At 50.0% G+C, this 15,764-nt stretch overlaps 1 protein-coding gene across 1 annotated transcript in view; it reads left to right on the top strand.

Moving 5' to 3' along the window:
• Positions 1-15,764, top strand: part of Endou (endonuclease, poly(U) specific) — a 32,731-nt gene that overhangs the window by 15,109 nt on the left and 1,858 nt on the right. Inside the window, exons 4-11 of the mRNA XM_052160367.1 lie at positions 1,378-1,512; positions 6,948-7,010; positions 7,456-7,596; positions 8,025-8,196; positions 8,740-8,939; positions 13,876-13,989; positions 14,600-14,706; positions 15,357-15,499. Of these exons, the coding sequence (XP_052016327.1) occupies positions 1,378-1,512; positions 6,948-7,010; positions 7,456-7,596; positions 8,025-8,196; positions 8,740-8,939; positions 13,876-13,989; positions 14,600-14,706; positions 15,357-15,499 (1,075 nt within the window). The remainder of the gene's footprint in view (positions 1-1,377; positions 1,513-6,947; positions 7,011-7,455; positions 7,597-8,024; positions 8,197-8,739; positions 8,940-13,875; positions 13,990-14,599; positions 14,707-15,356; positions 15,500-15,764) is intronic.

Below are 15,764 nucleotides of genomic sequence, written 5' to 3'. Positions count from 1 at the left end.
CTTCTCTTCCTCCTCCTCCCCCGCCTCCTCCTCCCCCCCTCCTCCCCCTCCCCCTCCTCCTCTTCCTTCTCCTCCTCCCTCCCTCCGGCCTCTGTTCTTTTTTTCCCTTCTTTTGAGACAAAATCTGGTGCAGCCGAGACTGGCTTTGAACTTGTGTTATCAAGGCTGGCCTTGAATACCTCATCCTCCTGCTTCTGTCTCACAGGTCCTGGTATTATAAACATGTGCCTGGCTTCTGACTCTGATCCTGACATTTTGTGCTGTCCTCAGCATAACCCCTAAGTCCGGTGTTTTTGACACCGAGACCTCAGCAGCCACCACAAAAAACACCCTAAGTCAAGAGTAGAGAGACCCTCCTCTACCCTCTGCCCCCCCATTTGCTGTAGTGGGTCTAGTGAGGACTAGCTTCCGGTTTTTAGAGCGGTAGTGTGTTTGTATTGTTCTTTGAAAAAGTTCTGGTCATTGCCAGGTATAGTGGCACACACCTTTAATCCTAGTGCTCAGGGACAGAGGCAAGTGGATCGCTGAGTCCAAGGCCAAGCCTGGTCTACAGAGTGAGTTCCAGGGCAGCCGGGGCTACACAGAGAAACCCTGTCTGGAAAATCAAAACAAAACAGAGAAAACAAAACAAAAGTTCTGGTCATATGCCCCTTGTGACCAAAGCTTGCCTCTGTAAGTGGTTTGTCTGGAGCAAGGGATGTGGTCTGTGGTTGCATAACAGAATCCTGTCCCAAAGCCCAGTTCTCACCCACATTAGCCTCCTTCCCCACCCAAGCACAGAATGCATTCCAGAGGCTGGAAGGAGCGAAGATGTGACAGGGGAGTGGAAGGAAGGGTGAAGGAGGGAGAAGGCAGTGAGAGGGGTGACCTGGGGGAACGGCAGAAGGCTCAGAGCCAGCAGCAGGGACTCGCCATCTACAGGACAGGCCGATGGACCTTGTCCTGGCCGCTGACCTCTTTCTTCAGCCTGGTGAAGATCTGAGAGTTGAAAATCTGAGAACTATTCACCCCCAAATGAAGAGTTGGTTATCTGGAGGCTCTGGCTGCACCCTGTGTCTGGGAAGTGGCGGTAGCCTCTGGTCAGGCCACCGCTGTGGAGCGTGTGACCGTCTTCTTACCGGTCACACATGCCTCTTTGCTTGTTTCTGTCAGGGGTCCCTCAAGTCAGCAAGCACCTGAGTCTTAGCCCCGGTTCGTGCTCTGAGCCTGGGATCATGCCAGGCAGGCTGAGTGGAGAAGGCGTATGCTGAGTTGGGAGGCTGTTAGCTTGCTTGTTCTGCAAGCAGCAATGGCTTCCCCTATCTGTCCTTGAGCTCTCCTGCAGGGCAATTTAGGAAAAGTGTGGGATCCCTGAAGCTCTGAACTGGTGGTCTTGACTTTCTGACACAGGAAACTTGGAGTCGTGTGTATCTCGCTGTAATGAGAGATTTAACCGGGATGCTGTCTGCCAGTGTGATCGCCGGTGTCCTCATCATGACGACTGTTGTGACGACTATGAACATCTGTGCACTGGTGAGACACTGTGGGATGAATGGTCGGAGACAGCAGGCCAGACTGTGTGCACATCTGGACTGGTGTCCATAAGTCCAGAGCAAGGCTGTCTCGAGACGGAGGAGAGGGTTCTGGGACCCAGAAGGAGAGCGTGGAGAGCAGAGATTACAAGGTTACAAGGGTCAGGGATTTGGTGATTGATAGGCTCAGATTTTCTAGGAAGTTCCTCAATTAAGGTAGGGTAGATGCTATGGCTTGGACAATCTGTGGGAACCGTCAGGATTAACAATATCTTGATAGCATACGTGGTAGATGGCACTCAATCTTCATGAACCGGGGAACATGGCGTGGCCTCTGTGATGCCATAACACAGTCCATGCTTCTCCAGGGAACCCACTGAACAGCCACGGCTTTACACTTCCTTTCCCATGCCGGGTATATGACACGCAGCTTTCAATCCCTGCACTCTGGGAGGCAGAGGCAGGTGGATCTCCATGAGTTGGATACCAACATGGTAGTAGACACAGTGAGTTTCAGGACAGCTGGGGCGTGGGGAGGGAGGGCTACATAGTGAGACTCTGTCTCAAAATAACAACAATTACAACAACAACCAACCATAAAAGAAAAGAAAAAAAAAAAAAACAGGAGGAGCCCTTGCCCAAAAGGACGGTTATGTCTCTATCGGCACAAATTCAAATGTATGTCTCTCTCCTCTGAACCGGAGACTGAACCACAGGTCTCAGATCTCTGAGGAAGGTACTCTTCTACTAAGCTGTATTCTCAGCTCATTTTCTACTTTTTATCTTGAGACAGGATATGACTAAGTTTCCAAGGTCAGCCTTGAACTATGTAGCACAAGCTGGCCTTGAACTGTGACTCTCCTCCGCTGCAGCCTGCCAAGATGCTAGGATTCCTGGCTTCTTAGCCCAGGCCCAACTAAGTGGATATTTGTTGATTTTTTTTTTTTTTTAATATTTTTTCACTTGTGTGTGTGTGTGCTGGGAAACTAACTTCCTCTGGATATGTGACTGCTCTTAACTGCTCAGCCAGACCTTGAAAAATCATTTGAATAGACTCCTTCTCTGTGTTGCAGACTCCGAGGTAGAAGGATCATGGGCTATTGTGACATGAGGTCTTTCTGGGTTTGTTGTCAAACCATTCGCCCAACTCCAGTTAGGAAAGCACAGTCACGGGGGACGGAGAGCCCAGTCATAGGTGACAGGCCTGTGTGGTTATACAGGTTGTGCAAGGTCACCTGGCCGAGTCAGCAAGCTAGAGCAAGATGCAGTGTGCGTCCTTCTCACAGGAGGTGGGTTCTGGTGAAGACCCATGTTTGCAGAGAAGGTATGCCACGCCTCCTCCCCCACTCCCAAGACAGGGTTTCTCTGTGTATCCCTGGCTATCTCGGAACTCACTCTGTAGAGCAGGCTGGCTTCATTCTTGAAGATTTATGTGCCTCTGCCTCCCGAGTGCTACGTATAAAGGTGTCACCACCTTTTCTTAGTTCACTCAAAGGTCTCCTCTGTTGACCCAGCCATGCCCTCCTCCTAAGTTTGATTCCACTCACACGAAACATCCTTCAATTTACACAAAATGCACCTATATATCCACTGACAGGGGCCTAATGATCAGGCCCAGGCCCAGAGCTCATGGCAGAACCAGAGCCCAGCTTTTCCTGCTGTGCTGGGGCTCTGACTCCCAGGGCTAACCTCTCAGCAGGTGTGGAAAGGACTGTTCACCCCAGCCATGCTAGCCTTTATAGAGGCAAAGAGGCAAAGCCAACCTGAGAGCCATTTTCAGCCCCCAGTTTCTGATTTGCAGCTCAGAGCTTTTTTTTTTTTTTTTTTTTTTTTTTTTAGAAAATATCTTGGATTGGTTGAAAGTCTGGCTCAGCTCACAAAAGTCTATTCAGCATAGAATGTAGTAAGATACTTGTGGATTTCCAACACTCGCCACACAGCCTGGCATAAACTAAGCAATGGGTTGAGCCTCGTCTGGGTGAATAACCTGACTTGTGGTCCTGATAGTGATGGTGCGGGGCTACCCAGCAATCTCAGCAACAGATTCAGAGCCACCGAATGCTGCGCTTTCTTGTGGGTCTGGGCAGCCGTGCTCCATCGTGTGATGAGAGGGGCCGTTCAGACCCTTGGAAATAGTCTTTCCTCTTCTCCATTCTTATTCGATCCCCCTCTGTCCAGAGCCAAGGCTTCAGTCACTCAGCCTTTCTGGTAAGGGAACGAGACAAACATGCTGCTCTGCCACAGGAAGCCAAGAAGTACGGGGAGATGGCATCTCACATCCATTAAGGCCTGAGAACGTTCTCCTGGGTCTGGCGGCACTTAGGGGAGTGCTGCGCATCAGCTGGCTGGGGTCCTTTTCTTCTACCTGGGTAGAAATCATGGGCAACTACTGTCTCTCCTTTTTTTTTTTTTTTTTTTTTTTTTTTTTTGGTTTTTCGAGACAGGGTTTCTCTGTGTATCCTGGCTGTCTTGGAACTCACTCTGTAGACCAGGCTGGCCTCGAACTCAGAAATCCGCCTGCCTTTGCCTCCCAAGTGCTGGGATTACAGGTGTGCACCACCACTGCCCAGCACTGTCTCTCCTTTTATTTGCTTCTGTCACTTGCAGAGGTGGAATGGATCCACCTTAAGTGCGTCAGAACTTAACTAGAAGATCTGGGATAGCAAAGCAATGCCCCCACTCCCCTGAAGCCACCTCTAACTAGTGGCTTTGGGGTTCATTGTTACATCTACACGGGTAAGGAAAGGGTGACAAGGAGCCAGTGAAAAAGATGAATGCAGATTTACCAAGAAAAGTAAGAAAGGCTGGAGAGTGGGAGGGTGTCTCAGTTAGGGTTTTACTGCTGTGAGCAGACACCGTGACCATGGCAACTCTTACAAAGGACAACATTTAATGGGGCCTGGCTTACAGGTCCAGAGGTTGAACCGTGGCAGCGTCCAGGCAGGCCTGGTGCAGGAGGAACTGGAGTTCTGTCACTCCCTGGGCCAAGCATATTTAAACCACCACAGAGGGGTTCCAAGGATCAAGCATACCACCATGTTGCTTTATTGGTGACCTTTTATGAAATTTGGGGTGAGAACTAGATTGAAACGGAGGTCATTTTTTATTGAGACTGGTAATTCTGAGTGCGTGACAGGCCTAACTAGTAAGAAAAGTTCACTTACCCTCTGCATGGTTCTTTGACCCAACAGGAGCAGTTAATCATATGTTAATGGTTCATTGAACAGGGTGACCACATGTTTCATAATCCACAATGGGCTTTGACCTTACTTTCTTCCAGGAGCTAATGCTTGTCTTAAAGGCAGCACACATTTCCCGTCTGCACATATCCTGCACATACTCTGGCCTGCCTGACCTCTGGCCTCTTTTTTTTTTTTTAAGATTTATTTATTGTTATATGAAAGTGCACAGTAGCTGTCTTCAGACACACCAGAAGAGGGCATCGGATCCCATTACAGATGGTTGTGAGCCACCATGTGGTTGCTGGGATTTGAACTCAGGACCTCCGGGAGAACAGTCAGTGCTCTTACCCACTGAGCCATCTCTCCAGCCTAAGCTCTGCCCTCTTGTTGCTGTCCTAATTTGTCCAGCCCAGTTGCTACCTTTTAAATGAGTTCAGGTCAGCCCACTCTCAAGGGGGAAAGAGATGCTCAGAAGAGGCACTCTGCTGGGTTCAGTGTCACAGCACCAGGATGGGCAGCACAGGTGGGCATCCCCTGCCCAGCTCAGGAAGCCTGATGTTGCATTGGAGGAGAAGGGGTGGTAGCCCAGATAAGGCTTGGTGCTTCCTCCAGTTGTGACATCGGCCTTTTGAGATAGTTGGTAATCATTCCTCCCTCCATCAGACCAAGCTTCTTAAACTGTTTCCACTTGAGACTCCTGTACGCCTGAGAGACTTTTTTATGTGACTCTGGGCACACAGCTATATAAAACAGGCCTACATATCAGACATTTACTATAATCGCCAAGTATGGTGGTACACGCCTGTAACCCCCTAGCACTGGGAAGTAGAAGCAGAAGGCCTAGGGGTTCAAGGCTATCTTTAGCTACTACTTAGTGAATTTAAAGTCAGCCTGGTCTACCTGAGGGACTGTCTCACGAAACATATAACAGACCCAGGCCTAAGCCAGAAGAAGGAATCTGGATCTGTCCAGGGGAGACACACTGGTGTAACCCAAGCAGCCACGGGGAAGGAGGGGTAGTGAGGAAAGCAAAGGGCTATGTGATTCATAACACTCCGAGGTCCTGAACCAGGACAGACTTGCTGGGCCTGCGTGCTGTGACGACATGCACAGTGCATGTTGTATGTTCAGAGCCAAACGTGCAGTGCGGTCCCATAGCACATGACTGAATCCTGCCAGATTCATTACATGTTTTATTTTGGGTTTGATTTTTTTTCCATCATTGCCTGTCCAGAAACATTTTACTGGTGGCAAGTTCTTCGTGACCCCGTATTCGGTTATATGACCCTGAATGAGGCTGTGTGTGACCCACAGTTAAGCTGGGTCAGGCCAGCGGGGGAAGTGGGTCTACCTCTGGTTGGCTTGGGTGTCAATTGTTATAGAGTCAGTCCTCAGAAGTTTGTGATTGTGCAGTGTGGTGCTAACCGGTTGAAATGGTTGGGCCCAGGACAGTGGCTTCGGGATCTGGAGGAAGCAGCTGCCACCACCTGGTAGTTTCCTCCACACGCTGGAGCTGGCACGGGGATGGTATGGCTAGCTCTTTTGAGAACAGTCCTGCAGCCAGAAAGGCCAGTGGTTGCCAGTTAGGGAGTCGAACTGCCTCATCCCACGCTGACTTACGGGCAAAAGTCATCAGGAGTGCTTACAGTAAGAACTAGAAGAGTGTATCCCTACTATTAGCAGTGATTTCGAACAGATTTTTAATAGTGCTTCAACAATACTTAACACCTGCCCAGCCCCCCAGGGAGAGGTGGGTCCCCACTCACCCTCTTAATAGGAACAGGATGTTCTCAACTGAGAGTCTCGTCATTTGGAGAATGCTAAACTGCTCTCTATTCATACAGGGCAACTCGAATTGGTTTTCAATCCAGAAGGGGCTCCCCTGCATCTTTCTTTCTTTCTTTCTTTCTTTCTTTCTTTCTTTCTTTCTTTCTTTCTTTCTTTCTTTCTTTCTTTCTTTCTTTAACATACTTTTCTTTTTATATCATTTGGGCACAGTGGGCACTAAATGCTAGAATGGTAGGAAATTTGTCACCTGGGGAAATTAATTTTGTTCTGTTTTGTTTTTCTAAGTTTCCAGTAATCTGACCTTGGAAAGCCTTCCATTTTCAGTCCTTAGCCTTCAGTGACAAGCTGGGGGTGGGATGGGGTGTCCGCATACCCTTCCAACCCTTGAGGGTGGGAAGCCCAGAATGGGGAGAAAGCTGGAGGGAAATCCCAGCACAGTTGGTGACTTTATTTTCCTATGCCACAGCTGAAGAAGGCCCCCCAGAGCCAAAGGCATTCCTGGATCCAGAGGATGAGATCCCAGTCAGCCGTAAGCCTGAAGCCCAGATGGGGACACCTGGGGGGTGACAAGGGGAGAGGGTGCCACACCAGGGGCAAGGACCCAGGCCTAAGCCAGAAGAATGAGTCTGGAGGATCTGTCCAGGGGCGACGTTGGTGTGATCCAAGCAGCCAGGGGTGGGGGGGGGGCCAGGAAAACATCCGAGGCCTGGGGAGGGAAATGAAAGAGATTTTATTTTTAGAGTAGGAAGATTATAAAAATAACAGGCCAGAGTAGAGCCCGGCATCAGAGAGAGAAGGGTTTCCTGACGGCAGAGTGTGCAAGAATTAAGCTCGTTTGTTGTTGTTGGTGGTGGTGGTTTTTTTCCAGGAGACCTTTAACAAGAAGGGTGTGGGTAGAGGGGTTGGTCTTTAGGCTCCTAGCACATGCCCTCTAGAGGTTGCCAGGGACACATCCCGCCTCTCTGTCCTCTTAGACCTGTACTCCGCACCAAACTCCTGCCAGGGCCGCTGCCGGGAAGCCTACGACAAGCACCACCCTTGCCACTGCAATGCCCGCTGCCCAGAGTTTGGGAACTGCTGTGAGGATTTTGACAGCCTGTGCGGTGGTGATCATGGTCAGTCTGCTTGGTCAGCGTAGCCCCAGACACACCAGAACTGCCTAGAGTTCTCGCAGTGTGTTCCTTGGACTGGAAAGAGCAGCAGCAGCTGAGAATCCTTTGGTTCTCCTAAGGTCTGTGGCCCAGACCTGCTGCTCAGAACCTCTGACCAGCCCTCCAGGCGGTTCTGATGCCTGCCTCGTGCCTGGCACGTCTGGGAGCCTGGGTGCAGAAGGGTGAGGTGGACATTCTGTGCGTACTGTGGCCGTGGCACGTGCTGGCCTTCGGGGTCTGCTACTGTCCTGCCCTCTAACTACAGAGCACCGGGCAGCGTTCCCGTCACTAGGGCAAGCTTCCAGAAGGGCCCGAGAGGGGCACTAACGACCTTCAGACAGTTGCAGCTCCGCCTCCCTCCAGCTCTCATGCCCTCTTCCAATTCCTCCCAGAGGGTTTCTCCCACAGCAGAGATGCCATCACCAAGGAGGAGCTTGAGAGTATCTCTGAGACCATCTACAGGGTAGACACCAATAAAGCCCAGAAGAATGACATCGTCCTCAACAGTCAAAATCGGATCCCCCCGTCAGAGACAGGAAACCAAGTGGATCGGTGCCCAGAGCCGTGAGTGCCCCTCACGCCTTCCAACCCCTCGCCCCGTCCCTCCTCCACCCTCCCTTCCTTTGAGGCCGCAGATCTTTGTTCCTCAAGTCAGGCAAACTCAAAGGGAGAGGATGTCCCACTAACGTGGACAACTGGTGTCCAGAGTCTGGGTGTATAACCAGGCTGGCCTTCCAAGAGGTGAGACAGAAGGAAACAGGCCTCAGAGTTGGCCGTCAAAAGTAACTCAGTTGGGTGACGGTGGTGCACTCCTTTAATTCCATTGCTTGGGTAACCAAGGCAAATGGATCTCTATGAGTTCCAGGCCAGCCTGGTCTATGAAACAAATTTCAGGACAACCAGGGCTACATAGAGAAACCCTAATTCAAAACCTGAAACCAAACTAAACCACAAAAACTACACCTACCCTCCAAAGCACCTCAAGTTGCCCCTGGCTCCCTGAAGCCATCTTTAGGTCCTGCCCTGGCCTGTCTGGAAGATTGGGGGTGGGGGGGAGTTTCAAGTGCATCTTCAGGTCTCTCAGTGGGTCTCTGTCCCTTGGTCCAGGCTCTTCACGTACGTCAATGAGAAGCTCTTCTCCAAGCCTACCTATGCAGCCTTTATCAACTTACTCAACAATTACCAGCGGGCCACAGGCCACGGGGAGCACTTCAGCGCCCAGCAGCTGGAGGAGCAGGGTGTCTTCCTCAGAGAGGTCATGAAGACAGCCGTCATGAAGGAGCTCTACCGCTTTCTCCATCACCAAAGTGAGTGAGATTCCTCTGCTGCTCAGAGCTGTGGGGTGAGGTGTCTCCAGGAGAACCAGACACTGTTGAAGTCTCTTGTGGGAGCGGGGGTGAGCGTGGGGAGCAGCGGGGTGTGAGAACAAGCAATGGAGGCTGGTGACATCCAGAAGGGGCCACAGACAAGGCCAGAAGGAAAGCAACCAGGATCGGGGCCTAGCAGGAGCAGAGTAACCTTCTGGCTTGGCTTAAACCACCCCATCTTTTGACTGGATGTCAGCTATCTTGTGAGTTCTCTACCTTCTGGAGGGACCGAGGGTCACCATTTCCAGTTCCTCTCCTACTCTGGGTACTTTTCAGTCACCTCACGGATCCCAGAGTCACATTAGAAGCCATGGTTTTGGGTTCCCGCCACCTCCTTCTGGTCAGCAACAGGGAAGCAGCCAAGGCTCAGAGAGCCTTTCTCTTGGTAAGCGGTCTGGCTAGACCACCTCAGATACTGATTCATGCAAATCAGACCAAAAAAGGTTTTGGCTTTGCTACTTCTTGGCTCTGGGTTCTGTTTGTTAGTGTGCTCCAGATTCCTTTCCTGAACTCTGGCAAGTTGGATTCTGACTCCGAGGCGGATCAGTATGGGTCTCCATCGCTAGCCCTGGTGACTCCATCCAGGCAAACCTGTTTGTAACCTTAGACAACAACAGTTAACAACTGTTGTTAGAGGTAAAACACTGGAGGGATTCTCTAAGATATACAACCCTGGGATGCCCCCTGGTGCCTGCTCTGTGGTAAACATGACAGACAGGCAAGCCGGGTGTTTCTCAACCTTTGTAACATTGCTACCCTTAAATACGGTTCCTAATGTTGTGGTGACCCCCAACCATAAAATTATTTTCATTGCTACTTCATAACAGTAATTTTACTACTGTTATGAATCATAATGTAAATAGTTTTTGGAGGTGATGGCTTGCCAAAGAGGTCAGGTTGAGAACCGCTGGTTCTTAATAAGACAACTGGAAGTCTAGCCAAGCCGGAAGTCCTAAGAGAGCAAGGAACAGGAAGCAGTTTTCCAGTACTTAGATCTGGCTTCCCACCATTCATCTCCTCTCCCTCACCCCGCCATCCTGTTATGTTTACGAAGGCTCCCATGGCTCAAGCCAGCATTTCTTTGGAGAGATTAGAATATAGCTGAAAATAACTCAGGTCAGACAAACTTGGTTTGAGTTCTGTTACCATTAGTGCGTTTCTGGTGTTATAGTGTCCAGGAGCTTCCCAAATTTCACGTATTAGAAACATAATCTAAGCCAGGTGGTGGTGGTGGCGGCAGGTGGTGGCGGCGGCAGTGGCGGCTACTTCCACATCAGCAGCAGCAACAGCAGCAGTGCACGCCTTTAATTCCAGGATCCGCCCTTTAATTCCAGCATCCGGGAGGCAGAGGCTGGCGGATCTCTGTGAGTTCCAAGCCAGTCTGGTCTACAGTGTGAGTTCCAGGACAGCCAGGGCTACACAGAGAAACCCTGCCTTGGACCCCCCCACCAACCAAACAGACCCCATAATCTCTAGTGCTGTGTGTTAATGGTATCTATAGGTGAGACCTTTGGGAGCAGACTCAACTCCAGATTCATGGATTATCATTTATTATAGACTGACTCTGCCTCTCTTTGGTATAGCTGCTTTGCCTGGCCCTTCTCAGAGGCCAGCACTCCGTATTTGAGTTCCTAAACTCCAGGATGTGAGTTAACCAAACTGCTACTCAATATAAATTACATGGTGGCAGGGACGTGTTTTTAGCAGCAAGTGGCAGGCCTTCGCAGTCCGGGTGTCACCTCTCCCAGTCTTATCTGTGACACCGAGGTCTTTGAGGACTGATGCTTGCAGAGCATCAAAGTGGAAGGCCAACAAGTACTAATAAGGGCAGCTATTTGGCCTGTGAGGCCGGTCGCTAGCATGTCTACTCAGGCTTGTTTTCCACCAGCCTTCTAAGTCCTTGAAAGGAGAGAACATTCCTGGTATCTGTTTTGGATCCTCCACACAATTCTGGAAGTCCCAGATTTAAAACTTTAGCTCTGACCTTCCCCTTGGGGCCCAGTGGCCCTCTCAACAACTCCACTGGGGCTGTCTGTTATTTACATAACACAGTAAAAAGAGAACTCACTGTTCCAGCCTCTTCCCCAGACCTGCTCCTCCCTCAGTCATCTCATCTCATAAACATCAGCTCTCATGCTCAAAGACTAGGAGTTAGGATGTGTGTGCGTGTGTGTGTGTGTGTGTGTGTGTGTGTATGTGTATATGTGCATATATGTCTTTGTATGTCTGTGTATGTATATATGCATATATATATGTATGTGAGTGTGTGTATGTGTGTATGTATGTGTGTATATATGTATGTATATCTATGTGTGCATGTATGTCTATGTGTATATGTATGTGTATGTATGTGTGTGTATATGTATGTTTATATATGTATGTTTATATGTCTATGTGTATATGTGTATGTATGTATGTATATGTCTGTAAGTGTATGTCTGTGAATATGTGTGTATGTGTATGTATGTATGCTTATATATGTGTATATATGCATGTGTATATATGTGTGTATGTATGTGTATATGTATGTCTATGTGTATATGTGCATGTCTGTATGTGTAAGTCTGTGTGTATGTGTATGTATATATATGTGTGTGTGTGTGTGTGTGTGTGTGTGTATGTGTGTGTGTGTGTGTGTGTGTGTGTATACCTGGAGATTATACCTGATTAGTTTGTCCCTGAGCTTGCAGCGCCATCGCAGTGGATAGATTTGACTTTTCTCTTTACCCCACTGATCCTGACCCCCGCTTCCCCATCAGTGAACTCCATCACTTCCACTTCCAAAACATATTCCAGATCCGCTTGCTTCTTACCCTCTTCTCTGGCACCATTAGCTAAGGCTAGCACCAATGTATGGAGAAAGCATTAGCTTCAGAGCTGGTCTCTCTGATTTTTGCCCATAGGACCCTATTAACCTTTTTACATACACAGCCAGAGTGGCCCTTTAAACACAGCTCATATCACACAATTGCCCCTCTCCCCCTCAAAAAAAAAAAAAAACCCTTCATGTCCACTGTCTTAGTTAGGTTTCTATTGCTGTGATAAACACCATAGCTAAAAACAGCTTGGGAAGGAAATTTCATCTTATGCTTCTGGCACATTGCTGATTTTACTCAAAAACAAACAAACCAACACACAAAATCATGGGGGACCACTGTTTACTGGCTTGCTCCATATGACTTTTTCTATACCCCAGGCCTACCTGCCCAGGGGTGGCACTGCACACAGTAGGCTGAACCCTTCCACATCAATCAGCAATTAAGAAAAAGCCCAACAGGCCTACATGCCAATCTGACAGTCACTTTCTTGGTTGAGGTTCCCTCTTCTCAGGTGACTCTAGCCTGTGTCAAGGTGACAAAAAAATCAACCAGGCCACTGTCTTCCACAAAGAACCTGCCCTGGTAAGGGGTCCTTCTCTGGAGCCATACTGTGTGGGGCCAGGTGTGGTGGCCGACCTTGTGTGTCTTCTTGCATAAGTTCTGTGACTTTTGTCTACCTCAGTTTCTGCATCTTCAGGTTCAGGTTGATTAGTATCATTAGTTATGTGAAGATTCAGTGTTGCTACAGATTCACTTGTGCACTAGTGTGAATGCAGCTAGTGTGAATGTAGCTGGTGTGAATGTGGCTGGTGTGAACTCAGCTAGTGTGAATGCAGCTGGTGTGAATGTGGCTGGTGTCAACTCAGCTAGTGTGAATTCAGCTGGTGTGAATGCGGCTAGTGTGAATATGGCTGGTGTGAATGCAGCTAGTGTGAATGCGGCCAGTGTGAACTCAGCTAGTGTGAATGAGGCTGGTGTGAACTCAGCTGGTGTGAACTCAGCTACTGTGAATGGAGCTAGTGCTCCATAGAGCTGCACTGTTGGCATTTTATCGATAGAGTGATATCTCTGGAGTAGATCTGGCCTTACTGCTATGGCTTGAAGGACCTGGGTGTTGCTTCCTTCTCCAATTTTCTCCCTCCCTGCTCACTGTTTTCTGGAAATGTCTCTTTGGATCTCTGAGAAATCCTTATCCCTCAGGTATCTGGTCACTAACAGCTCCCCTTCCTGGCCCTACCCAGCTCCTTTGCCTTGGGAGGTAGAGGTAGGCAGAGCTCTGCGAGTTCAAGGCCCATCTGTTTTTTTTTTTTGTTGTTGTTGTTTGTTTGTTTGTTTTGGTTTTTCGAGACAGGGTTTCTCTGTGTAGTCCTGGCTGTCCTGGAACTCACTCTGTGGACCAGGCTGGCCTCGAACTCAGAAATTCACCTGCCTCTGCCTCCCAAGTGCTGGGATTACAGGCGTGCGCCACCACGCCCGGCTAAGGCCCATCTGTTTTACATATCACATTCTGGAACAGCCAGGGCTACATAATGAGACCCCATCTAAAACAACAGCAAAAACCTAAACACACAGATTTGACTCCCATCTCCTCCTCTAGTTGTTATGGGGTAGACTTCGCACTAATCTGAGATAGTAGTTATTATTTCTGTTTGTTATTATGGCTTCCCATGAAAATCAAGCTGTAGAGACAGCTCCTGCCTGTGTGTGTATGTGTGTGTGTGTGTGTGTGTGTGTGTGTACTCCTCAGCTCACTGACCATGTATAACGAGTGTCTGGTCACATCTGCTGAACTCCTCTCTCTTTTTTTTGGGGGGGGGGGTGTCAAGACAGGGTTTCTCTGTGTAGCCCTGGCTGTCCTGGAACTCACTCTGTAGACCAGGCTGGCTTCGAACTCAGAAATACGCCCGCCTCTGCCTCCCAAGTGCTGGGATTACAGGTGTGCGCCACCACCGCCTGGCCTCCTATCGCTTTTCATGCACTGGAACAGGTATCCTTCCTTGCTTCCCACGACCTGATCGGCCTCCTCCCTGAAGAGCTCTTTGTTTTTCTTTCTACAGACCGTTACGGCTCTGAACAAGAGTTCGTGGACGACTTGAAGAACATGTGGTTTGGGCTCTACTCAAGAGGCAGTGATGAGGGGGACTCTAGTGGCTTTGAACACGTCTTCTCTGGTAGGCTCACTCTGCTTGGCAGAGAAGAGAGGGAGGGACAGAAATGAAGGAGACTGGTTCTGCTTAGGGTCCGGACAGCCCTGGGCATTGGTTAACAGGCCACCAAGCCGTCTAGCAGGGCGAGACTCCCAGGCCAACTGTGAGGGCATCTGAGAGGGCATCTGAGGGAGGACAGTCGCTTTAAAATATCTAGGAGGGACAGAATACCAGGCCTCGGGTTCCCAGGTTCCATCTTGTTTAAGCAGGTATTCACTGGCCTATCTGGCTCTGAGCGGTTCTCTGGTTCCAGAGCTTGGGTTAGGGACCTCCTAGAGGCGGCTGTGTCCCTTCATCCCTGAAAGCTCCCGCTGAACTCGGCCTGATACTTAGAACACAGTCAGAGAAGTATGCGGGGAAAGTGGATCGTCTAGGAGGAAGGAGCCAAAAAAGAGAGGGCAAGCATTTGAGGCTATCAGGCAGGCGGGCTGAGCAAGCAGCTGAATATTCTAGAAGTCAGAGCCTGGACCTAGGAGACAGGCTAGAAGTGTGGAGGAGCGGTAGAAAGGGGATTGTGGGGGATGGGATGGGAAGGGAGCCCAGACCACCCACCTTGGACTCTTCTTCGTTACAGGTGAGGTGAAGAAAGGCAAAGTCACTGGCTTCCATAACTGGATCCGCTTCTACCTGCAGGAGAAGGAAGGGTTGCTTGACTATTACAGTCACAACTACGACGGGCCGGTGAGTACCTGGGCCGGAGGAGCCTCGGTGGTGGCCGACTTCCTGCTCTGCCTTCCACGCAGTCGGCCTTGCTTCTCACAGCCGCCTAACAGGGGATAGGGCTGCCTCGTCCTCATTGGTTAGAGAGCAGCTTTCTACCCCGATACCAACAGTGAAGCCTCCAAGCCTGCAGGGGACAGGAGTTGGAGGGCACCACCTCCCAGGGGAAGGTCAAGGCCAAGGCTTAGAGCAGAGAACAAAGGCGCGCATCTACCCCATGCCTGGATGTCCTCGGAGAGGGGCTGGAGGGTTCAGCCTGGTTAACTGAGCTAACCTGCACCTTTCATTTGAAACTTTTTCTGACCTGCACCAGAAGATGATGTGCACCAGAAGTGGGCAATGAACTGGCCTCCTGCATGTGGAGGGCCGTTGGGAACAGCGGTGTCCCTGTACTCTAGCTTGAGCCTGTGGATTATTACAGTGACCTTGCCACTGGTAGCTTCAGACAGTGGGTCTGCGTGGGACTCAGACACTTTACACAGTAGACTGTCCCTTCCGTCTTTTTAAAGAAGCCAGTGTCTCCAGAAGGCTCCTCACGGACCCCCATACTTTCTAGCCGGCTGGTGGTGCCTGGTTCTATCACGTGACCTTCGCTGTCCTTTCCCCTGCAGTGGGATTCCTACCCTGATGTCCTGGCCATGCAGTTCAATTGGGATGGCTACTACAAAGAAGTGGGCTCCATCTTCATCGGCAGCAGTCCCGAGTTCGAGTTTGCCCTTTACTCTCTCTGCTTCATCACCAGACCAGGGAAAAAGTGAGTACTGGGTGACCTAGGGACTGTGGCAGGACGGGTGCTTCCGACTATTGTCATCCAGGATAGCATCAGAATCTGAGTCTGCCAGTCAGTGGCTGGGGCAGTCGGAGAAACCACTGCTCTTCCCTTCCCTAGTTAGATTAGCTTGGTAGCTGGTAGCGGCCATTCTTCATCCAGCAGTGGAACCATCTCCCTTCCTCCTCAAGTGGAGCGTTCGAGAAGCCAGCGGTGTGATTGCCCTGCCTCCCTGAGCCTCCTTTATTGG

The sequence above is a fragment of the Apodemus sylvaticus genome, chromosome 17 (assembly GCF_947179515.1).
Source record: "Apodemus sylvaticus chromosome 17, mApoSyl1.1, whole genome shotgun sequence".
Lineage (NCBI taxonomy): Eukaryota > Metazoa > Chordata > Mammalia > Rodentia > Muridae > Apodemus > Apodemus sylvaticus.
Note: the sequence above shows the minus strand (reverse complement) of the source record. Positions and strands in the feature narration are given on the sequence as shown.